The sequence below is a fragment of the Balearica regulorum genome, chromosome Z (assembly GCF_011004875.1).
Source record: "Balearica regulorum gibbericeps isolate bBalReg1 chromosome Z, bBalReg1.pri, whole genome shotgun sequence".
In the NCBI taxonomy this organism is placed as follows: Eukaryota; Metazoa; Chordata; class Aves; order Gruiformes; family Gruidae; genus Balearica; species Balearica regulorum.
This window is the reverse complement of record NC_046220.1, coordinates 67,441,777-67,468,437: the sequence shown is the minus strand read 5'-3', so window position 1 is coordinate 67,468,437 and position 26,661 is coordinate 67,441,777. Positions and strand designations below refer to the sequence as shown.

The 26,661-nt window shown below is 38.9% G+C and overlaps 1 protein-coding gene across 2 annotated transcripts in view; it reads right to left on the bottom strand.

Annotated features, from left to right (window-relative positions):
- Window positions 1–26,661, bottom strand: part of PLPP1 (phospholipid phosphatase 1) — a 66,513-nt gene that overhangs the window by 10,375 nt on the left and 29,477 nt on the right. Inside the window, exons 2-4 of one of the 2 annotated variants that reach the window (XM_075739365.1) lie at window positions 26,036–26,187; window positions 22,991–23,271; window positions 5,528–5,585 (exon numbers count right to left, since the gene is read on the bottom strand). In XM_075739365.1, coding sequence (XP_075595480.1) covers window positions 5,528–5,585; window positions 22,991–23,271; window positions 26,036–26,187 — 491 coding nt within the window. The remainder of the gene's footprint in view (window positions 1–5,527; window positions 5,586–22,990; window positions 23,272–26,035; window positions 26,188–26,661) is intronic. The other variant, XM_075739364.1, reaches the window with a different exon arrangement.

Below are 26,661 nucleotides of genomic sequence, written 5' to 3'. Positions count from 1 at the left end.
ATATTCTTTCCTGATGAACTGTGGGAGAGCTTGAGAGCCACTCAAGTTACATTGTGCAAAGATTCATCATCCCCTTTCATACCACGTCTGAGCAACACAAACACATTGCCATCCCCAGAATAGCAGGGCAGCCTGGCTGAGTTTCTGCAGCCCTGTTCCTCATCCTGGGTTAGGCGCAGGCAAGGAAGTGCCCAGGCCAGCTACAGCCAAGACCGACGCCATTACAGCAACCTGATCCTCAGGGCCCCACTCATTTCTGCCAACTGCAACAGTTGCAGTGGAATCATTCTCACTGCTGAAGACAGCATGCATTTAGTATTTTAATTTACAATAGCTTTCAGCCATAAGTTAAAAAAAAAAAAAAGAGTCGAAGCAAAAACTTATGATTAACTGCAGCACCTCCCCTCTATGGGAGGGGTGCTATTTGGTCACGCTGACATTGCTAGAAGAGGTGTTCAACTACACTTGCCCTCCCATTCTCCAATCCAAGATAAAATAGTTTTGTTGATACAGGAGACATCGTGCCATCTGTTTAACTGTGAAAAGGAAGGAGCAGCAGGGGGAAGGGATGATGGAGACAATTTGGGATCCAGCATCTGTTATTAGGTCACTGGGTTCCCACATACTGTTGCAGCTCAAACTCCCTCTGGTTTCCATGAAGCTGTTGTTGGCAAAAGCATCCCAGAGATAACGGCCCCATCTGGACCCAGACTGACCCACCTAGCTCTGCCAAATGAATCTCAAAGTACATTCACCACAACTTCCTGGCACGACAGTCTGCAAGCAGATTTTTTCTGTGGTTTCACTCATTCCATATACCAATGAGTTGGAAACTAGAAGAAACTGTAAGTCTAACCTGGAAGTAAGCTGAAAACCCAGGCCTTAAACAGGTCCAGCTAGACACACCACTTTTTTTTACAGGTACATGGCAACATAACATCCAGTTAAAGATGTAGCAGTGATCTCTATGCTGTAAGAGTAAGTGATATACACTACTGCTTATTTAAATAGGTAGATTATATAAACTATTTAACATTCCCTAAAGTTATTCAACACCCACACACTTCTATCTTATAATTCTTTTAGAACTTGTTAGATAAGTGTTTCATGAAACAGAATTAATACATTCTTCTCCTCACTCTGCAGATGAGCAAACCTCCTTTCTCAAAGGCAGGTGTCATGGGGATTTGCAGTACGCACTGCCCTTGCTTCTGTTCTGATGCCAGATAGTCACGTACAGCAAGCTACACAAGACCAGTTCAAGTACAGATTTTGCACATAAGCACACTGACAATTCAAACATGCCCCCCCCCCCCCCAAAGTAGATTCATTATTGTTTGCCATAAAAGGCTTTAAACAGGGACTACCTTAATTAAGCAGCTGTCAATTACGGATATAAGTTGATATGGTATCACAAACTCATTCCTTTTATTTAGATAACCTTTAAAAACTTGACTGCCACATGCATGGAAAGTGAATGCTGCTCCTGCAAGGAACTTAAGACAATATTAAGTAACTGTAAATGTTGGGGAACAAAGGTTATTTGTGTCCTCCCAGAAAGACATGAGTCCAAATTACATACCAAGTATTTCCATTCCTTGAGTTAAAAGTCAAGTTCTGCTCTCCAATGCTGTCCCACAAACCAAAAGACAAACTAAGGAGAAATGCTTCAAATTCCCAGATATGTGCTTGCTTAGACTATTCATTTTGAATAGTTCGTGGGGCATGATATTCTTTCATGAATTTAAAAAGAGGTAAAGAAACAAGTTATGTACTTTCAAATTTGTAATTTCAAGCTTTTCAGCTTCTATCCTTCCTTCTGAACCAAATCACACATTTTCTTCTATGAAAATGAGAGACTATCTAGATAACATCTCTGCTTCCAGGGTAATGAGGCCCCCAGAATATGAAGACACTGAAGTGACAACATCCCTAAAAAACACCCACCCAGCAGCACCTACCGATTACAGTTTTTGTTAACAACATTGTTCACATTAAATATAAAGCCTGAGCTGTCAGGTGTTTCCATGTACTGCCCTTATATGAGGTGGCACATGCAGCACAGGATTATGTTCAAAATTGCAGGTTTTTGTCTCCCAATACCAGTGAAGACCTGCAGTCATAAGTCAGGTACCACCCTGAGACTTGTGGAATTTCTCATGTCACCAAAGGTTTAACACATCTAAAGCATTTGAAAATGCTGATGAACCACCTTACATTCATTTTTAATACATCATGTGCAAGTGCACAGAACAGAAAAAGGCTACAGTTTACCTTGTTTGTATTTAGCAATTCTGCTTTAAATAACTGAAGCTGCAGAAATTTTTCACTACTATTTCACCTAGTATTTTGCAGGGTGGCTTAAATAAAGCCACACACTTCAAGCATCTCATTTCACGGTTGCAGTGTTGGTGCTGCCTGTGGGAGAGATCATTTCCTCTTTGATTCCCCTAAAATGTTCCCTCATTTTTGAGATGCATAACCTGACACAGTACACGTGTTCAGCAAGTAACACTTAAGAGTGTGCCATCTGTGCATACTGCAGAAAGCAGACTCCTCCAGTCTCTCCAGAAACCAGCATGCTAGGGTCTGGTTATGATTAATACTGCCTATGAGTAATGCCACATGTTAACAATTCTGTCCTGCTCATGACTCAGTCCACAGCTGAAGTAAGTGTGCAAAGAGCAGATAAAGCCAGCATCAGAGTTCAGTTAATGAACAGGTTATCAAGTGCCTTGGGTTTGGTTTCGAGCCAGTTGGCAGCACTCTGCCTTGCCACATGGGCAAGGGGGAGGGTTAGGAAGGTGTTTTCCTCACCTTCCTGCAGTAGCTGTCTGCTTGAAGATATCTGTACTTTTTCTTAAACTTTTTTTTTTTTAAATAAAAAGACCGCATTCAATGCAAAGGTTGGTATGCAGTAATGCTGTGTTAATCAGCAAGGTAAAAACATCCTGCACAGGAGTCATTAGCCACCTTCAGATGTCCTTATGAAGGGCTCCCAACAGTTTCTGGGTGAATAATCTTATTACAGGACAGAAGAAAGTAGAAGTCTAATCTCCACAAAGCCTCTTACTTGTACTGGGCAATAGCTCAGCCAGAGACAAGACAAGAAACTGGGGTGCAGGAATGGATGAAGAATGCCTTCTCCAGCCAGGGCTCTGGCTACACATTGACAAGTTTACTGAATGACAAATACTGTGGTTTACTGTATCTCCAATACACCACTTACTGTTTAACTCTTTTTAACATGACATTTGTTAAAGACAGTCCTGCCTTTCTAGTTTAAGGGAGCTAAGTAAAGCCATGTCGTCTTGCAGTTACTACAGATCCAAATGAACACAAAGACAGTTTCTGTAGCAGCGTGCCGAGCCACAGCAAGTTTTATCTCATTGCTGAATCAGGACTGACACAAGCTCTGGATTTACAGAATTTCAACATGGCATTCAGAGGATGGATCTGACTTCCACCTCTCCCCCATGCGGAGGGTAGCTAAGAGTGAAGCTCACACACAAAGCCCTGAGACAGATGAGGTTCACAGTTGCCTGTTCAGGAACTCTCCACACACAAGCTCCTTTGCATGGTTTCAAAAAACCACACCACAGGCAACTACAGAAAGCATTATTCAACCCACATGAAGTTAGTATCTTCAAAATAAAGAATTCTTGACTTTCTTGCCAAAGGCTGCATTTTTTCAAATCCTAGTAGGTTAAACAAACAAGGTCTGCAGTCCAAGCTGTTCAGCACATCTTCTATTATATTGTATTCAACTACAGATGGCCTCAGTATTATGGTGGGGGTGGGGATGGGGGGCAGTGGTGCAGCAGGAGTGGGAGGGGGGGTTGGGGGACAGGTAGCTGGGCCATACATAGGTTTTAATTAACAGATGCAAGGTTTGAAACTAGCAACTCCCTTCTCTCAGTCTGTACCAGCTGCGAAGTCTTCCTGACCACCACCATCGCCCCAGGCTGCAGCAAGCAGAACTTTCCTAACACACACATGTGACAGAGGTAAAAGTCCAGGCAGATTCAGATCCCTGCCAAATGACTGTAATCTAGTCAGTATAAATTATAAACCATACATATTGCCACACACCTAGCAAGTTTTTTCTTGTCTGCAAGTCTGTGCTTCTGAGAGGTTGCAGTATCACATTCTCTTGTTGCTCAACAAAACCACGCATGGAGAAGTCGGATCTGAAGGGTACGGCTGAACCCAATGGAGCAAATCAGTATTAGGTTGCTACATAGCAGTAATTGCTCCACTGTACTATGGAAATAGTGGTTTTGGTTTTGGAATCGTATTACAAGTGCACATATATTGTTTTGGAGACTTTTTAAAAAAAAGCTGACAGATAGGAAGTTGCACTATATTCTAGTCAAACCCAGGACAGAATACTCTTACGAACTCCTTGCATTTACATTAGATAAAGACAGGTAAGAGAGGGGAGAGGAACTGAACAGGTTTAGCCACAAACAAACTGCAATGATAGATCCAAACTGAACACTGGACTTCCAAAAAAGCTTTATTTGAAAATAACGTTTAAAAATACTTATGTCATACTGAAGATCCACCCCTTTCTGTACACGGTTGTAGAGTTTTTTGTTTAGTTTGAATAATCTGTCCAGTCCTGTGAATGTTATACTACTGCCAAGAGACAGTGAAAAAATTAAACATGCAATTAAGATGAAAAGGCAAATTGAATCTGAGCTCTGTGAAGATCCTGGCATGTATGTATTATGTTAGAAATATTATATCCAAGACTAGAGCTTAATTTTACAACTACATTATAACAAAAAATTGTACAAAGTTGTTTAATATCTTCTGTGTTACAAATTAGCTGGGAGAAAACAACCGAATCAATCTTTCAGTGTTACAAAGCTTATCCTAGGAGTGAAGATAATTTGCCCTAGCTGGCTTGGAACAATTTGAACTGAAATATATTAGGCTCCAATTAAATCATTAGTGAATTGATCTTATTAGTATTTACTTCCACAGACAGATCTGTCTCCTTGCTTCCCTCATTCTCCCTCCCCGTCCCTAAAAGATAGGAGAAAATTAGAAGTAATTTAAAAAATCAAGTTTATCTGCTCTTTTGTGCTTATGGGCCCAGCCATGTTTCATCAGGGTTTAAGTTTAGGTTTTTTGTTTTTTAAATAGGCTTTATATATTTCATTAAGTCAGCCATATCTTCTGATATATTTTTATATGGCTTGCAATACTTCCAATATAACTAAATTTAAGTAGAGGCATATTTTCCAAACCCACTTGTCACCAGGTTCATTTCAGACAAGACACACAAGCCAACTATCATATTAAGTATTTTTATGCATATTAAACATAATTCTATTTCTTGTCCCAGTATCAGTGGCGTTCTCTTACAACTTCTTCTGAGAAATCTTCACTTATTTCAGACAAGCATCCTACAAAAGCAATGTTCCTTGCGCAAAGCCACCCAGTAAGTTACTAAGTTTTTTGTACCAGATAACTAACATACTTTGTGTTGCCATTTAGATGAAAAGAGCATACTTACTGCTAGGAAGAGCATGCAGTACATCGAGAATGAAGAATGGCCAGAGTAAAATGATAGTCTGGAAGAGAAAAGAGCAGACTTGTCATTATTTTTCTTTTGCAACACTCAGTCCACAGTGATACTAATTTATCTTACACAAGTGAACAGTAAAATGCAAACATCTCCATGCTTTTTCTTTTGACAAATAGCAGGCTTCACTACTCAGCAGCTATCTTATTCCAGCATTAAGTGATCTCCACACCAGGTAGTAACGACAAACCCTTTGACTGTGAAGTTTGAACAGCAAGTGAACGCATGCTCAAAGCTAGAAATCAAGTGTCCTGTAAAGCAGTGTATTTGTTTCATCTTCTTGATAAATATCAGAATCCTGTAAATATTATAAGAATAAATGACACATTAATCACCCCAAATCAATTAGTTGCATTTGGTCACCATCAACAGGTAGTAGTTAACAACTCACATCTAGGTGTTTATACCATGTATACATATGTATACCTTTGTTAAAGGTACTAATTCATACAGACAATAATCATCTGGCATTGAAGGGTAGGGGGAAAGGCAGGAGGGCAGTTCATTAGCCAGCCAACAGCAAGAGATGACATGTCCTTTAGTATTTGTAGAAATAGCTCCATACTTGGCTCTCTCAAAGAGTGACAGTACTGCCTACAACTCGTAAAGGCTTCTAGCTGGTGCAGAGTGAAGGGACTCAACAGTTGATGCCGAGCCCAGGGTGCCTTCAGCACGGTGCTCCCTGCATGGGTGGTTTCTGCAAGGAGCTGAGTATCACAGCTGTAAACCAAATCCCATCCACCTCTTTGTCAAAAGAGGCAAAATGGAAAGACATTTCTAACTTAATCTTAAGCAGAGGGATGAAAGAAACTGTACTTTTTTTTTCTACTTTATGTGCAGAACTTTGTAACAGTGCTGCTTCACAGGCTATCAGCCAGGTCTCAGCCAGGCTTCTGTGCTATTTAGCCACCTTAAGACAGTGCTCCTCACTTAAGTTTGGCATATACAAACAAGGCCAACTTAATAAAAAGTTTCATAGCTCTCCAGACTGCCCTCCACCATATCCAGCAGGTTCCTGTTTTGGTGCCTCAGCCAGGCAGACAGCCTCAGGCCAGGGAAATTCCTGGTCAAGGGAAACTTTGCTACTCTTGGGACCCAGAGTAATGAAGGCAGCTCTGATGTGCAGTAAGACAATTGGGTTAAACATTCACTACTCAAATACCACAAAGGCAGCAATAAAACAATCTTGTGCACAAGTGAAACTGCAAAACTTCCTGCATCGATTTGCATGTATCACATTATAAAACTGCATCAGATATCAGAAAAAAGCCATGTAAGTTTCCTCTGTAGGTTTTAGTTCTTATAGTTCATTCAAAGCACTGCCAATAGCTTTCCATTTCAGAGGTACTAAATAAACAATCTTGAAAAGAATAACATGGCTTTTGTGTATACCCCCACAGATGTATTGACTGTGTGTTATCTTCAGATGTTTAAAATTCAAAAACATTAAGATTACATTTTAGCTAGACATCCCTTATCTACTTCAGTACTCTAACTCTTCACCCGTTAAAAATCTCTAGGCAAGAGTCCACTATGAAAGCCAACAGAATAGGCATTTTAAGAGCTCTGTTTTTCAGACTAACATGTCATCTGAGCCACGAAAGCAAAGCATGCTGTTCTACAGAGCAGAAATACAGGATAAGGAATTCCTGGCTCCTATGCCAATACTTTATCCGCTGACTTTGGGGCTATTCCTGTTGTCCATAAGATGACGTTTCCTACAGTTCCTGAAGGCAACTTGTTGCCAACTGAAGGAATTCAGAAGGCTAAGAAGTGAGAGAAGGAATAAGTACAATTCTTTAAGTTTATTTTTGAATTCCTATACCATTTTAATGGTGGTGTTGACAACTGGCATTCATTAAGGAATGTGTTAGTCCAATGTAACATTAAGAATGCTTTGTTCCAAACTGAAGATTACAAAATTTGAATGCATTCTCATCAGACATAGATAAGTGTGCTGTACATGCTTGAAAATGTTGTGTTTAGCACATGAAGTATTGCCAGAAATACAACTGGGACAAAGTATTGATCCAACTTGTACATTGTGCAATCCCAGTCAAATTTCTTTGGCAATACTGCTGTCTCTAGACTTCTTTAAAAAACAGACATATTAAAAAAAAAAGTCTTATAACCCTTTGAAACACTAAGTTTGACAATGGAAAAGTTTCCCAATGATTCCTCAGCATGCACACAATGTCTTCCCAAAGCCAGGAGAAGATCCTCTCTATCAAACCAGCCAAGCAGCTGCATAGCCCAGGCTTCTTTATGATCATACTGCAAGTGCTGGCTTGCCATGAGCCAGCATTTAAAAAATAAATGCATTTTTAATTTAAAAATCAACCAGTATTTACTAGTCCCAAGAATGCAGAGGTATTAGAAGAAAATATATTTATCAATAAAATGGTAGACAACTCTCAAACTCCCTACCATTTGCTAACGAAAGAAAGGCTAAATTATCCCAGTAGGAATTTAGACATTAGATTTCAGGACATCTTTTTCAAATGAATATTCAAACACTATCCAGTGAAATTGTAGTGCCATGAAATACAGTTGGTAAGTGCAAAGTCTTGTTTTGATTCTTTCCAAAATGGCAGAGTCTGACATCAAAAGAACAGCTTCGCAGAGATCCATGCCTTTTTCTCCATCAATACCTACCTCACAGATCACTTCTGAGAGGAGGAACAAGGCTTCATTTTAACAGGAAAAAGCACAAGTTTAATTATTTCCACTTGAGGAATATATTAGTACCAAGTCAGAAGAATGCCTTTAGTAATATGAAACCAGTTTCAGGTCTCAGCTGAGGTCTAAAGTATACTCTCAGTTTCCAAAGTATACAGTACAGCTGGCCATCTCAAAAAGGTCTTAAACCAAGGTAATTTAAGGGCTGTTTAGCTTTCTGAAAACTTAGTTTTGCGACAAATTTCACATGGTTTATGGTAAAGACACTATATTTTCTTAAAAAGGCTGCTGTAAGACTGATTACAATTAATCACTACAGTTAGTTATTGTAAGTCTGAATTTTTAAAGATTACCTGGAAAAATAATCAAAGTACAAACACTTCCTACAAGAAATAATTGAACTGAAGCACTCAGTGCTTTTAGTCAGGATTTCTAATCCCAGATAAGCATGTCTAAGAGAGATTACCTAGCAGAACTTGACACTGACAACCATTTCATTCCATTCTATTCCTTTCCATGCACAAAGGCAACTTTGCACTGGGAGCAGAGCCTACCTGATAGAAGGTACCATTTCTTCAATTAGTAGAAAACCAGAACATAACACACAGCAAATAGAAGGATCATTTGTCTTATACTGTCACTTGCAAGAAAGCATATTTTAAGGAGTAAGTTCTACTCGGCAGTATTTTGTAAAGTGCATTATTTCATAAGTGAATAACTGAACACTGGAGCTCAGTAAACAAGCCTGATGTCTTGTCTCCATATGATGTCTTTGTAAGGACACCTGAATGTACAGAAACATTTAAGCAATGTGCAATGTGAGTCTGACAGGGAAAATGAATAGCTGTGGTGAAACACAAGACTAGGAAATAGCTAAATACATATAGCACAGTGGGGCATTAAATGGTGAGAAATAGTGTTAGAAATGACAGTAGAAAGGGATAAGCCAGAAGAAAGTGTATCTTGTGGTGCCACAATAAACCTGTCAGAGGTTGAATGATAAGGTAATCTTCCCAATATAACTACTGAATTAAGGAGTGATCCCCTAGAGGAAAAACAGGAGGCCCAGCAAAACATTATGCACACTGCCACATCAAACAAAACCACCCACTGGATTAGCCAGCAAGTCCTTTCTATCCTCAGTTCTCTGGATTCTCCAAGTCTGACTCAAAGCTTCCACTGACATTTGTGTTACCCGTTCCATTGATCTGGAGGGGAGTAAGTGCCAGACAGAGCTGCAGCTCAGCACGTCTGTGTTGAGTAATCCAGAGAGCTGCACATGCTTGTCAGGGAAATATTCCTAGAATTTCAGTGCCATGAGGACATGGTTTAAAGTGCTAGTGCTACGCTTAAGCTGAAGCGCGCATTCTTTAATGTCAATTTTCTCTGCATTCATCAATCAACATTTTTTCACAGGACCCCCTCTTTTCTCAAGGGCTAGACTTGCATGAGCACAACTTTCAAGATCAATGGGAGTTGAAAGGTTTGAAGCGTTTCTGTGATTATTGCAAAGAAATGTTTAAGTAAACGCACAAGCAGTTCATCTATTTGACAATATCAGCAACTACTCAGAAACCCATTTTCAAAAGATAATATTCCCAGTTTCTGCACTAGTAGTTAAACCCACATTTAAGTACAAAGCCTTACACTTACAGAAAGGAAAAAAGGCGCCAGTCTTTCCAATTCAGTAATCCTCACCTGGATAACTGTATTGACAGAGGTGTTCTGAGATGAGACTTAACTAATAGTAACTATCTGCACAATTCCCTAATCATATTTGGGGTGAAGGGTACATCCACTCATCTCTACTTTAAGTAGTGGTAAATAGTGAGAAAACTTTGCCAATGCTGACACTTAATATATGAGACTATGCTCCTTTTTTTTGCAGACAGTTACACATTTTTCCTTTTACAGGCTTAATCTTACCTTACCTTATGTTTATCTTACTCAAATGGAAGTTCCCTGTTTATCCTATTGACATAAACCAGATCTAGCAGGTCCTAGGAAGGAACAGGCAATCTTTTTCTAATTTCTAACCACCTTTCTCCCTGCCATCTTCTGAAACAAGCCCTGCAGACAGTGTAAGAAACAGGGGTATAAAGTAACCTTTTCCTGAGCTCAGGGATCAATATGAAGAGTTTTTACTCAGTTATGAGTGCTACAAGGCTTGTCTTCACTGCTAGGTTGACCAGATTTGAAGTTTGTTGAAAAATTCTGCTGTCATAGTTTGTTGTTGTTTTTTTCCTTCCTCTCTGGGAATTGAAGAAATATATCACAATGCATCCAAATATGCAGATATCATGTAAAATTTTATTTAAACAGAAGTATTACACACTGATGGAACAATCTAATTGGGCAATGACTAGTTAGCTAGCTATTCTGCATCTGTCAGCAGTGGTTTGTACCAGCAACTACTAGAGGAATAAACTTCACTGTAAGATAAATGTACAGAAAAATCTCATGCCCCTACTATTTTTTCCCTTTCAAATGAGCAGCAGTCAACCCACGTCTTGAACTTCCAAATATTCCAAAGCTTCATCGAGGGACCAAGAAGCTGTCAACTCCTGGCATTTGCATCATGCACAAACATGTATGTTCTGAGCTCTCAATATTACAAAGTCCAATGAACTGGCACACTGCAATGACATTCCACATGCACATTGCAAAACTACTACAAAGCAAGTTCTCTTTTGTCAGTTTTGACTTTGTCACTCAGTTTAACTCAGCACAGAAAAGTTAAACTCTTTCCACTCATTTCCAGTTAGCCTCCTCCAACAGAAAAAAAAAAAATTCAGGACTTTGTTTTACTTCTCTTTCCTTGTAATCCCCTCTCAGGAAAGAGTAAAAGTGAAAATAGCGGCAAGAGGCACTCAAATCAGCATTTCTAAAGACTAATAGTTTGTTCTCACATGCAAGAGATTACAGGCTTCTGTGCCATTAACCGCATCTGCACAAGTTATCCACATAATACTATTCAGACTCACAGGAGTGTTATTATCATTTCACACAAAGGGAATGAAATCAAACAAACAGAAAAGGATAATCCCTGTTAAATCAGGGATTCGATTGTTACTCTCTCCTTAAGAAACCACTTTGGGCATGAAGCACTTGGGAAGTGTGCAGAACCCTCCCCCCAACAGGTTTGTGTAATCTTCAAAGGGGGAAAAAGGGAAGGGAGGCAGCAGGAGAACAGTCAGCATTAAGGGGATTTCAGTTCCTATGGTATTGTTTGAGCAATACACAGTTATACACGTGTGTAAAGTTTTATCTTAAGAGACTTTTCCCTTCTATTAACTTGGACATAAGCTTTGCACATCAGTGAAATTCTGCCAAGAATGAGAAGACGCATCCACCTGCTTGATTAGCCACAGCTAGCTTCCAAATAATTTTCAGGTTAGGCTAAATACAAGTTACAAATTTTGGGTTCTAATGAACTTAAGCATGATACACTACTGAAATAGCAGACAGACTGCAAGCACAATTTTTTCTGAAAGCCATTAAAGGCTGAAGAGTACTGTTTTCAGTTACAAAAGTGAATGCTATCCATCACCACTGAGAAGGGCCAATTCACATTAGGGCAAAGGAGAGGTAAGATCAGAAACCTGATCCAGATTGCAGAACTGCATCTCAATTGGTTACAGCATGTTCAACCTTTTGGATTTGATTCTTCCTACTGCCAGTTAATTTCTATTGCAAAGGCAGCTCTTTTTGCTTCTAGATCAAGTACAGCACCATTTCATCATCTACTGTAGCCCAGAAGCTTCTAAAGTTCAAATATTTAAAGACTCACTCTCACTACCATATTTCAGCTTCTTCCTTCCATGTAAAATTAAGTGTAGGTGCCCTGACTAAGCTCCAGTTCTCAGAAGTGGTGAATAATTTTGTTAGGATTGGAAGTGTTCCCAAATCAGCCATGTTACATTTTGAATAACAGTAATGACAGAAGGATGAGAAGCAGTGTTTAAGGAAAAAGCTGCACCATCTGAATAAAGGTACACATATGTGACCTTCCATTCATCCCTTTCACCTGCTTTGGTATTCAAGCTCCTTGAGATTTTTTGCATATATCTTTTCAAAAGTGAAAACTACTAAATTAGCCAGTGATGAAAACTCCTGAACATATAAATTGCAGTACTATATAGCACTTCACAGGTTAAAAGATCCATAATAGAAATAATCAGAATGCTACATACAACATACCAGTATGCCCCTAGCAAACAGTTAATAAATCTGTAGCAGCTTTAGAGAAATTTCTGATTCATGATGCTGTTAAAAACTGCCAGATTAGATAAGTAATCCATTTAGTTATGCTTGAATGATTAAGTGCAGTTTAATTTTTGACAAAGCTTTAAGAAGTTTCAAAACAAAATATTGGAACATTTCATACAAGCTAAGTTATTTTAATGCAAAGTAATGCTTCATCATAGAAATAGTCCCAATACTGAGAAACAAGTGGAGGGGTGGGGAGAGGAGGAAGGAGAGGAAGAGACAGGAATTATTTTTTAATAGAAACGGATTAACTTGAAGCAAATGTCCACTGTTTTGGCTTAGGTTTAAAATTTCCAAAGCAAACCAAGTGCAAAGGCTATCTAATGAAATAGGGAAAAACACAAGTATTCATTGCAATGGAAGTAATGTATGAAGTTTGGTGGCTTTTTTTGCTTTGGTTGTGTTTTTTTTTTAAACACAGTTACAGTTTTGAAGGTGTACACAGGACAGACAACATTAGTTTCAAAAGTCTGGTTGAACTTCAAACCAGAGTTATGCAGGTCAGCCCCATACCAGCCACCTGGCACGGGTGCCTTGCTACTGGGAACTGCTCCAACTGATTTAACTGCACTCACCAGCATGCAGGACTACAACCTGCAAAAGAGCTCTAAACAAAGCTGAAATAAAATTGTGGCAAATGATTGGCAAAGGGCACCACCTTGGCAATTGTGTTGAAATACATTATCAAGTTCAAAACAGTCAGCTGTAATTTCCTAAAGACTTCTTTGAAGATTATATTTTGAGTTTGCAGTGGCAGACTCCACACAGCTTGTTTTGAGTGCAGTCAGTGTGGGAGCAACTGAAGTAGGGAACTGTTTATTCCTTTAGAAATCTATGAATCTGTACAGTAGTAATACAATTTTAATTATGAACCTTAACAGCTGCGTTACCTGTTACCACAAACACAATAAAGTGACAGACGGAAATTCGAGAACTTCAACTATCCAAAGTTAAACTCGACTTCAGTTTAGAAGAAAAAGTGTTTCACACACGCATACACATCCCCGGCTTTGGAGCCTAACGGAGTTCAGACTGCACAGAGTGCCTCTGAAGTAGTAGACTTGCACAACACAGCTTAATATTTACCACGTCAGGTTCAAAGGTTTCACTTTTGTTTATGTGCTCAGTGAGCTGATAAATAAACCAGAAAGGACAGCTTCTTGGATCTCTGTGGTCACCAGGTTTTCAGTGTTACTCCTAACCCAGAACTCTGAACTTTTAGGTCTCACCCCAACATCCGTACTCAGTAAACAAAGTTAAAAAGTAGTATCTAACAAAAACATTTAGAGTCAGTGACTGCATTATTGTGACAAACTTGCACTGCTCAGATGAAAAGCAATAAATACTGCATCCAAGGAAAAGCAAAATATAGTAAACTCAGGAAGCCTGAGCAGGTAGATTAAGAGTCCTTTAGCACATACCCAAGACTATTATACATGGGGAAAAAAAAAAGTATTTCACACTGTACAAGAATGTGTGCTGATGTGAATTAGTTTAACGAGTGTTAAAGCAATAGGATAAATCAGGAAACTGTACTGCACATTGCAACCAAATTTAGCGTGACTACAAGAGGAGGACATTAGCAACCTAAATGAACATGCTGGTATCCAGTTCATCTTCTGAATACCTATACCACTGTTCTGTTCCTTCTCCTTTATATTCAACCATCCTGTTAAGGGAGAACATGGATTTTGGGAACAATTAATAAAAATTATTTTGTTCTAATTTGATTCTAAAGCTCTGAAAAATTAAAGCATGTCCTCAGAACTGATTTACAACATGACTCAAGCTTCAGCTACAAAAAGTTTTAACAGCAAATTCCTTTTAATATATACTATACAAGAGAATTAAGGCAATCTCTTTCAGTACATCCACTGTCAGTACTCATTTGCAGATCACCTGCACCACCTTCTACTGGCTCAGAAGCAGAGATTATGCAAGACATGGTAAGTATGCACGTGCATAATACATACACTCTTACTTGGTTAATTAGAAACCTGCTATCATAATTAAAATTGTTTGCTTAAAGGGCTAATGTGTCAAAAGACTGTTTAGACTTATATTCTCACATTCTTCTCTGGAAAAGATCTGAACCTCTAACTTTGGGAGTAGAAAGTTGCACTGTGTTACTCAAGGAAGAACATGTTAATGCTTATGCCTTCCATCTGCAACTGCTCCATGTCTCAACAGCATGGAAATTAAACACTTTACATCCCTGGAATGAAAAAAGCTGCTTGGTCTACCTGAAAATTATAGAACGTTACCACATGCATGTTAATACCTCTACTTCATTCATTTTAGAGAACATGAAAAAAGTGAGGGGTGAGATGTATGCTATATGCATTTTTTTTTTTTTCTAATGAACACTGCCCCCTCTACTTTCAGGAGTAGAAACCTGAGCTGTCTCCTTGTACAACACCGAAACCCCTTTGTTATGGAACTAGTGGCAGTATATCAGTTTCAAAATGTGAAAGAAAGTTTTGAACTGTGTTCATGAAGACTTGTAAAGCAAGACCGAGCAATTACACAGATTTAAAATTAAATCCAGATTTTTTCAGTTGCAGTCCAAAAGGACAATAAAATTCCATCACAAAGGGACACATCTGGCATTTATGAAATCCAGTTTGGAACAGATATTATATATGAACAAGACAAAAAGCCCTCATGTCTATATCTCAATAGAAGAACAGAAACAAGCCAACAATACTTCAGTGGAGGATGGTTTAAGAGACAGGAAGACTGGAACACCTCCAAATCTGCACCTGAAATGAGAGCTCAACAAATAAGCTTGAGAGTAAAAGTCAGTGAATTGAAGGGTTCAAGAAATTAAACCATATGTTGACCCTTCTCCTTGTAACTTATCATAAGGTATAGCTGGAGATGCATAAAAAAGAAATGCAAAGTCATTAGAGAAGCTCAGCAAGGAAGAAGCTCGCTTAGATGTTAGGAAGCCAAGATTCAGGTCTTGCCCAAGGCTGAAGAATATGAAGAATTGCTAAGTCTTCCTTTCAGGCTTAGTAAGTAATTGTTGTACAAAAAAGGGGGACAGACAGGGTGAGAGGATGACAACTCCAAGATACGTTACAATCCACTAGTTAGATTGCACATCTCCAGTACTGAAGGACGGATAACAACTTCTAGAGACTGGAGGCACAGAAATTCAGGCATCTTCCTATCCAGAAAGGCCTCTCCTAGCGAAATTCAGCGGCCTCAAAATCTGCTGGAAGGGCAATGTGACAGGGTGCAAACAATTCAACAGCTTTTTGACACTGCTGTTGGACAGGCCTAACAGGAAAAGTGCTTTCTTGCTAATCTGTTACTCAGGAGCAAAGATGAACTAGTTGCACAGGTCAGCAACAGCCCTGGTTGCAGTAACCATTAGATGGTAGGATTTCAGGCATAACCTCCTCAGAGCACAAAGACATTCCATCCCCTCGTGGAAGAAAACAAGCAGGAATAACCAGAGGCCATCTTGATTCAGTGAGCAACATCTGACTGAGTTTATATACAAAAAATCATGAGAGGTAGAAACAGACTGCCTACCGAGGACAAGCACTGAAGCATGACACAAGCATGCACAGAAGGAATTAGAAAGGCCAAGGCTGGAGCTAGTGAGGGATACAAACGGCAATGTGAAGGTGTTCAACTGGTATGTCAGCAGCAAAACAAAGGATAACACGTGCCCACCACTGAACAGGGTGAGCTATGCCATGCCAAAGGGAATAGAAAAGGCAAAGGTACTTGATACTTTCTTTGCCTCATGTTTTTAAGTCTTTTCCAACAAGATCTTTTCAGCCTCCCAGGTCTTCATGCCTAGTAGTGAAGTTTAGAGGAGAGACGTACTATCTACTCAAGAAAGAACTAACCAGGATTACTTAAAGCTGGACTTGCAAGTCCATGAGACTGGATGGCTTGCATCCACTGGTGCTGAAGAAGTGAGATGATGCTATGATCAGGCTGCTTAGATATCTTCAAGAAGCCATGCCAAGGAAGCAGGAGATCCCTCTGATGATTGGAAAAAGGGCAAGAAGGATTGAAGGAACAGACTTTCCCAACAGATGACCTCCAGAGGTTCCTTCCTGTATATACACAAAGGCTTCCTAAGCATCCAGCCACATATAAGCCGTTCTTGCTAGACATTATAACAAAGTCTCCACAGTCTTCAAGATGATGTAGGCATTAACAATACTGGGGGGGGGGGGGGGGGGGGGGGAAATCTATCCCGCAGTGAGAAAAGGTTCAATTAAAATTTCAGAGACAGAGATTCAAAATTTTATAAGATATAAGGTATACTCAAAAGGGTAGAAAACATTAGCTTTTAAGAACCCAGCATGTTTATTTTCTGAAAAGTTCTAATACTTGTTTTTTTTAAAAAAAAAGTTCTACAATGTCACCAGAAAAGTGTTCACCATGATCTGCAAGTAACACTGATACAGTATTAAAAATACAGATTTACGTTAATCCAAAACTATGAAGAATAACTTCATAACCCAATTGCCAGGTATCTGAAACTGATTCTTAAATTTTTGTCCACTAAATTGACTGGTCCCACTCAGTTTCTGTTTCAGACATTTTTGTGACCGCTGTGGCACAACGAGCAAATTAAGTACGCTGAACATGTGATAAAAGGAACACACTAATTAAAAGACTTTCGCTTTCAAAGGTTATAAATTCAACACAGCGTTACCAACAGTTGCGTTTCACATTCCTTATTGAGTACTGATATTACAAACCTACTTTTTTCCTACATTATTACCACAGGAAGTGTTCTAAAACCCGAAAATGTAAGGAAGTACGCTTTAGAGTTTTGAGGGAGGTATCACTTGCACCAGCAGCAACTAGAACTTATTTATTTCCACCCTAGTATATTATTGTCCCTGTGAAATTACTCAACAGACACTGAGTAACAGTACTGCATACTTCATGCTACAACATTTATTCTTAACAATTTTTGGACAAAAATGTAAGTTTAAGTAGTATCAGATTCAATATACCTGACCTTTACACAAGGCTTTAATGTGCTGTTTGTGTTGCCAAGTTCATAACATGATATATATATGAAAGTGACAGCACAATCCTAAATTAAGTTCTAAAAATACTTTAAGCTGTATATAGCACCTGCTACAATGTTTGAGAATTAAAAAAGCCCTCTCATTCAAATGTTCTTTCAATTACACACGACTCTTCAATACCAGACGCTTGGTTTGTGGGGGTTCTTTATTGTTGTTTTGAGGGTGTTTTTGTTCAGTTGGAGGTGTGGGAGCTTGGGGTTTTTTTGTTTGTTTGTTGGTTTTTACCTACTTGTAGAAAGAAAGAATTTTGTAACACTGGAGAGAAAAGCGTATTGCCATTACTAAGTTCCCATCTTTCTCAGAAGAATATCAACTGAACCTTTATTTAAGCCACGGTTATGGCCCTTTGAGTTTGGATTTTACAAGCAATGAGAAATACTTATTCTTTCCTTAAGATGACACTCCAAGTTTACAGACACAAGACTGACCTTTTCCAGGTTCAGGATGGCCTGGTCAAGTGTGTCTACTGCATTCCAGATCCTGCTACCTAGGGATTACCAATCCTTGTCTGCACAGAGGTGATCAAGTAGAATTAGCAACTCCTGACTGCCAAAATGAGTTGGGAGCAAGCAGTTAATATTGCCACACAATATATCCGTACAGTCTAACAACACAGTTAGAAGGCACCCCCATCACCATGCTGAAGTACAATACATTTAAGTGTAACTAAACAAATACCTTTTAAATTTGCCTTTTTTTCCCCACTACCAGAAGCCTAAAAATTTTTTCCAGACCAATCAGGTGTTAAGATACACTAACAACAAAGGCTTTTTTGAGTGTCGAACACTTATCCCACAATCCATATACTAGAGGAAAACAGAAGCTCTTTATGTTCTACTGTGTTACTCTACCAGACATTCAAGCTTCACTGTTTACAAACTCATTTCAGACAACCAGCAACCACAGCAAAGTACACTCACCACAGGAAGAGTGAAATATTAATTCACAGCTCCTGCTGCTGAACATCTGTGGTTTCTATTAACTCTTCTGGATGCAAGAAAGCTAACAAACAGGATGCACAAGCAATGTGCCGTGGACTGGCTAGAGCAGATAGGTTTGGGAAGTATGCCTTAGCTACCAATAAGGAATGGAGAAGTCATCATCTGTCTTTTCAGTGTCCTCTCTGCCTGCTCCTCTAAGAAATTTGGATATCTTGCCAACCAACTCAAATCCAGGCAAAGGTAAGCAGTAGCAAGCCAAAAGAGAAGGAAAAAGTTGAATAAGAATGAGAGCTGCAAAAGCTGAAGAGATCAGAGATCAGTAGAGACTGCTCACTCAACACCCCTGCTTGATCAGGGTTATAGCCTAGCACACCTACCTATTTTACTGAGTGCTGGTTTGCTGATTTGGAAAGGATACAGCCATTTGGCAAGTCATTATCTTTACAGGTACTAAAGAAAAGTACTTTAAAGGCAATTCATTACCATTAAAGTATACACTGCTATACTAAGAGTGACATGCTAATTGCTAGCACCAGTGACAGGAAGACCCCTTGGATTTGGTCTCTCTTCATTCATAGATACTAAAACTTGTGCTTGTATACAAAACTTACCTTCCTAAAACACTAAAACAAGCTACTGTCTCCCAGTAACAAAACTACATGATATGAAGTTCTGTACCTTTCTACCCAGTGCAACTACACTTTAAAAATATGTATCTTACTCAACTGTGCTTTAAGGAGAAATTTGCTATTTTGATACTTAAAAGAAAAATCACCTTCACAGGCCAAGCACCTTTGAATTACTACTCTTAATATTTATTTTAATGGAATATTACAAAGCTCTACATGTAGCTAGCTGGCATCAAATCTAGCAACACCTTCGTAAAAGCTTGAGAATGCAGTTCTGTGAAACTCATTCACCCACAGAAAACTGCTGTGAAGTAGCTCATACCAAGCTGCTGTATCTTGCTTAAATTAAACAACAGACTGCCTGAAGAAAGGGTTGTCTTACAAAGACACAGAAGCACACAGTTCCTAATGCTAATACTTCAATTTAACTAGCAGTTTTTAATACATCTAGTGATTTCCATGCATATTTTAGAGATCTGCAAGTGCTAGATACATTCTAGTAATATTTGCCAAATCTTACATACATCTTTCAACAAATATGAAAAAGATTTACTAAGCACACAACTGTGATTGCAATCCTCAGCTTAGTTTAAACACCAGTAGTACCGAAAGTGCAAACACGCTATAAAAGTTGTCAAGAAGAACCTAAGCTACTGAAAATTGAAGAGGACTCTGTTTTCAACATGATGCAGAGCAAACAAGACACTTAAGTCAGCAACAATTAGCTTATCAAGCTCAGGTTAGAAAGTAAAACCTTACTGAAACTACTCAAAAGCCACAGACATTCTATTAATTTAGACAACCAAGCATAAGACCATTGGGTTACTTACTCTACTTCAGATCAAGATCTACTCAGGGATGCTGCATACCAAAGCTATTCATACTTTTGATAAGTATAAAGTGATGAGAAGGGAGAAGAGAACAACACAGAAGAGTACAATATGCATAGTGGAAGTACACAATGGATTTTTACACTGGAAGCATTGTTTTCTTGCTATGAATTAAGAAATAGTATACAAAGATTAGACTGGTCTTTTTAACTGTATAACAGAGCATGAATCTCTAGAAATATTCAAAACCAACCTCAAGTTCTAGTGCTACACAGAAATAATAGGTTCAATTCAGAACACACTATTTTGTATGCAACACTATGATTGTCTTGTCTTCATTCTTTCTTGTTATTTCTATCTGCATATTTATTTTATGGAAATTAGGGTAGATGGTAGTAAGTTGGCCACTAATAATTTTGTCCAATTGATCCAAAAATTCATCTCTGGGTTACAGTTTGAGAGCCCACTAGCCTCCTCCAACTTGCTGCAGAACTCACTGGAATCAAACTCTCTCCTCTTAGTAGCTTATTAACTGTAAGGTATGTAGGCATATGACCTAAGATCATTGAAACCACGCCTTCAGAGGTAGGGCCCAATTTTCGTAAGAAACCTATAATAATTACTGGGTCATTCTATCCATGATGTCCACCTGTACAGGACAACGTCCCACTTTACCCATCTTTGACCACTCATTAACTTTGTTTACAGCTTCCTGTGCATGGAAAAGCTTCAGAGACACAAAACAACACAGGTGAGCTCACACTGAAGTCATCACTTCAAGGCAACCTTTGACCAAAACGGAGAGCCCTCTTACATCATTTTCTAGGGACCAACAGGGACAACGGAAAAAGGGGAACAAAACAGTAGCTGGGAATACAACCTAACAGCTCATCAGTTAAGAGATGACAGCCAAATCCTGCTTCCAGTATGGAAGTCTGAGATTTCAAAGCACTAGTTGCACAGGGAAGAACAAAAGCTAAGTGATCACTATGCCATTGTTCCCCCATGTTATTCTCATAAAACAGGAATCTGTTTCCTCATGTGAGCATAAGCTAACTCTGTTTTTCAGCATCCCCAAAAACTGTATCATGACCATTTTAGTCATGACAACTCAAATTTTCTCTTTCCCTCTTTACATTTGAGAAGCATTTTTAGACCCATGCAGCAAGTTCAGCTGAAGACTCAGAGCTATGCTGAAGTTGAATTTTGATGCCACAGTTTCACATAGCAACTGAGGACGGGCAATAAAGACTCATTCAATTTGAAACTTTGACAAGTATATTTTCACACAGTAGCAGAATAATAAAAAAATGCCACTTTGAGTGTGCAGAAGCAAAAAAAGTAAAAACATTTTACTCCTGCCACAATGTAATATACAACAAAATCTGTATTTCCCTTGTCTAGTGTTAGAAGTTACCATTTTATCTTCTTAGAAACTAACTCTTCAGAGTTTAAGTCAATTACTTCTGCTAACTCACCACACAAAAACTTGCAAAGCTGACAAGATACCAAGACAATTTGTTATCTTGGAGGAGGTATAATTTCCTTTATTTCATTTATTTTATTAATGTTGTTCTACTGCAAGTCAGATCTTTGACAAGTCAGTAGCATTTAAAAGTCTGACAGACATGCTATTTAGAAATGCTTTGTTTTCTACATTTCATGAAAATCCTCCCTTGTTTACTCTGCCTTTTTCCCAACTAGAGTTGACAGTCATATAAAAAGTGACCATTACAAGTCTTCAGAAGTACATCACAATTTTCCTGGAACAGAGATAAAAGTTATACCTTACTAGTGGATATTCTGACTCTACAGGGCTACTCACAGGCAAGCAAAGTCTATCCAATAATCAGTGTCTAGAATAGTTTAAGTAAATAAAAGACTCTAAGCACAATTATGGGCATTATTAATACAAAAAAAAGCTGCACGTGAAGCACACTCTACTTAAATAATCTCTCAAAGAACAAACTCCAATTTGTCACTTTACTACCTGCATGAAGTTCTGCTCATTTTAGGAGTATCTGCTACACAGCAGATCATCATGTACTTGCTCCTCTACTACCAATGCCCATTAAAAATACAAACTGCTCCTGGCACCTTTGAACAGCTGCTGGGCTGGACCTGGTCCCCCACCAAATCAGTATGCAGTATTTTCCTGTGGTTGCTGAGGAATACCATGCATGCTACTGAAAGATCCATAGGGGACACATGCTATAAGATCAAATGAGCAGAGGACAGTGAGCAAAACCTACAACATGTATTTAAAAACCACACACAGAGAGAAAAGTTCTAACTAAGAGGGTATATAGGTCTTTTGAAAAAAGAATGGCAAGGAGCTTCTCTAAAGCTAAGCTTCCAAGCAACTCTAATATTAGAAATTATTCCGAACATACTTTAACATTTCCAACATCATTCAATGTTGTTTATAACACAGTGACAAAACTCCAATATTTCAGATGCTTCATTTTTGTTTCCTTGTTATCTTGCTGCAACTGAACCGGCAGGTAAGTATGCCTAATAATGAGAAAACTGACTAGAGTTATTCTCTTAACAGTCCTCCATAATTTTTATATGGATACACCCAGGTTTTATTTGCTTTCATTCTAAATCTGAAGTGTTTTCCTTGCTCTTCCACATCCAGTTTTGAAGTCAGATTTCAAATTCTTTTCTTCGTTGGGATGTGCAGACATTTTAGAAACATAAGTAGAAGTGAATCAAAACTGAACATCACCCACATTTAGTAAAAAAGTAGAAATTAATACAAAATTTATGCATTCTTCTGAACATTAATAAAACAAGCTTCCACAAATTAGAAAAAAATCCCAGTGTCTAGACAGGGCTCAAAGTTTAAAACCCACTACAAGGAATTTATTCTAGGAGAAGCACAAAAAAACACAGTAGTGATACCGAACTCATTGTCCCAAGTTAGGAAACAGGTCTTAACAACCAAGTATATAAGGTCAGTCAGACTCACCTTCCCTCGTTGATTTTTGCTTTGTCTCCTTGACAAGAGAAGTTCTCAATGTAACCTAGACTGCAGTTGATTCGTGCCCAGTCAGGCTGGCACACAGCGAGGAAGTGAGGACGCAGTCTACCTATGGAGTACTTGGCAATGTCTGTCAACGACTGGCTAGCAGCTGCTCCAAAAATGAAGGTCCCAATGGCTTTGTAAATAGTGGCTATGTAGTTATTTCTGACAAACGAATTTGAGTGCAAATGATTATAAAAGACAGAGAGAGTCTCTCCTAGGATTATCTGAAAGAGAATTAAGGACAACAGTTAAAGATAGATCATCACTTAAAAAGAAAGGTATTACTCTATTGTTGTTAATACTCAGACATGTAGTTTCAGAAATTAATTTTTTTTATAAACATTAAGCTGCAAGTTTAAGTTTTCCAAGAGTCAGCAGTAACCATGACCAAACTTTAAACACTTTTATGTAGAAGAAAAAACTTTTACCTTATCCTGCTTCACGTTGAACTTCATATTATTCATTTTCAGAATATTTATTAAAAACAAAGCCTTCTCAGAGTTAACATTTATCTGTATTACTTGAAATGGCCCTTTTTGTGAAGCCTGAGACTATTCTGAAGGGCTAGACTTTATTTCTGGATGTGAAAGGCCATTTATTTAAACACAGAAATTTCCTGTTCCTCAGGAAAATTAAATCTTTAGAGGAGAGAAGAAAAATGAGTGGAGAAAGACAGGCATTACTGAGGTCTTTCCAAGGATTTTTCACCCTGCATGTCCCAGATATATGCATCAAGTGTGTATCAAGCGTTGATAGGGAAGCAGGTTTAATTTTGTCTTCCTGCAACTTTATCTTTTCCAGAAAGTGTTTTGTTAAACCAAGTACAAAACTTCACCTAGACAAGCTGGATATTGAACCAGATGGTCCTATTTTGTACAGAAAGGCTCAACTGATACAGATGATCAGATGGGTGGAGGACTGTATGCGTATAGGTGAAGTGATATTTTAAAATCCTGTAGAGATTAAGTGATTGCTCCATCTGTCACTTGAGAGTGACAAGTCCAGGATCCCAGCATTTGGTGAATGAAGCTGTTACTAGACACTATGACGCCTGGGCAGACAAAGTAGCTGTCAGCAGCTTTGTACATTAAGGCAAAGAGACAATCCCATCAGATGCGTGACACTGAAGTTTTACACTGCACCATACCGAAACATGGTCTGAAGCAGAGAAACACCGGAACATGGACTAAAGCTGAGAAAGTTTTCATTAAAGTAGATGTTGGTAAGCTCTTATACAGAATCCACCTACCCCAGAAAGTAACCTCTTAATAAAGATAGCTGAGCAGAAATCTCACAGCCATGACTGGTAAATACTGAATCCCTTTTAAAGAACACTGCTGCAAAACCTGCAAGGTCACTTGCATAAACCACTTGCCAGTTAATAGAATAGACAAAAAGCAAAAAAGCTTTATCTGCCTCAGAAGAACTTGTGTAAGTTTTTCAAGCAGTTTTTCCAAGAAAAGGAAAACTAGGTAAGTTACAGTTTTGATTCCCAGCCCCATGTTTAAAAAAAAAATTCCACCCAAGAGCAAATATAAGCTACAAGTTGACATTTATGTTGGAATCTAGATAAAAATCCACGCAGTCCTTACACAATGAATAGTTAGGCTGCCTTAATATCCCTCCTGATTTTAACTCAGCAGCCCAGAGAAACAGCTGGCCAATACTGAGGTTTAGCTGCTCCTTTCCAGCTTTGATTCCTAAAATATACTTGGATAAATATTTATACACCTAAAAATCTTATTTGGCATAAAAGAGTTTTAACTCTGCTCAAAGTGTAGCTCTGATGAGCTTGGATGTCACCCAACACAGAGCCATGAGTGGAGTCTGAAGCTTTTTAGCACATCTGGACAGGGATCTTGAAGCCCCTGTTGAAGGGCCATTGTTAGAACTAATGTGCAGTCCCAAGAGACTCAGGACACAAAATGGTCCATCTCTTCCCTCTGCCCATTCCCAAGGACATGCCCCTACCACTTTTTGCCCGATCACACTGACACTGTACTCTTCCAGGAGCCATTTCACTCAACCTAGCTCAAAAAAAAGCTGCTGTTTTCTGCCAGTTTAAGGAATTTCACTAGCTTATCCTGGTTCAGACAAGCCACCACAGGTGGCAAAAGACAGTGTAACAGCAGGACCTCAGCTTTTGTCCATGGTAACCTATCAGGTTAGCTCAGCTGATAGTATGTAATTAAAACTTATGGATACGAGTCACTATATGCTTAAGCCAGTTCAGCTGAGCTAGGAGCTGTGGTCAGAGGGAGATCCCAAGCTGGCAGTTGCAGAGGCAATCTCTCCAGCTCACTGACCTGGTGTGAAGAGGGGGCAAGGACAACAGTAGACCATTTTCAATCAAGTTAGGTGCAGCATGGAAGTGAGCCCTAGCATCAACTCAAACACAAATGAGCCCAGTGTTTTATCCTGATCTTTGGGGAAACACCCAGGGAAAAACTCCCTGGCTACTTATTCTTTTTATTCTAGCTATGCTTTTGGTATGTTCTGATTGGAAGCCATAATATTTGTCTATTAAAGAACTTGATATCTGTTATCACACTTCCACACACAGAAGTATTTCCAATGACTCTGTGGCAGATAAAAACGATGACTTAATAGGTCATGCAAATTCATATTCCAAAAGTAGTAGCTCCCAAAATAGAAAAGCTTGAGACAGGCATTTAAAACACATTCGTGTTATTCTTAATTGATATGGTAAGGGAGAAAGTTTTTCTTTTTATCTCTCAGACTATAGAATTAAGCCACCATAGTTCTAAGGTATTATTCTTCTGTTCTATAATTCTAGTTGTTTTAACTCAAAGAAAACCTTTTAGTTCTTCTTGCCAGAACACCATTTCTACTGCTTTAGCACATCGTCTATGGACATTAAAGTCGAGAAATCTTTACAGTTTTAGAAGTCTGTATTAACAGATTGCCCCTCCTCCCTCTTCCCCATCCCCACTGAAATCAAATGCAATTAAGAAAAATTTAACTTACAACAATTATACTGAAAGGAATAATTATTCCTGCTAACAACTTATAAGAAATGGTGTCCTCTTTGTATGGATACCGGATGGATTCATCACTACAGAAAACTCCTCTCTGGAAGGGGATACGTCTTGAATTGAGAATTGCAAAAGGCAAGCCAGCTAGCAAAAAGGAATAAAAAATACATTACAAAAGCAACACAAACTCTGGCGATGATTATACCCCCACATTTCCACGGAGAAGTGCATAAGGAGGAACGGGCATGCAGCAAGTTAGAAGGCTATGCACTTCCTTTGGCCAATGACTACAGGCCCTGGCTTTGCAGCTCCCAGGAAGGGCTGCTGAACGTAGGAGAGCAGGACAGTATTCCTCTCACCTTTGTATTTGTGGCACATCAAGTATGGAAGCATGCCAAAACCATGGCTGAGTAAACAGTTCAGTGACAACCACTGAGTTGCTCAATCTGCTGCTACTGCCACAATTATTGACTATTCCTTTATATTCCTGCGAGCAACAGTTGCCCCTTTATACCTTCTCTGGACAGCTTTACAAGTCAGAAAAGCATAAACTGCATTTCATGAAAGCAGAAAAGGGGTGTTTCCCAGGGAGTGCAAGTGCAGAGGGAGTTTTCAGGA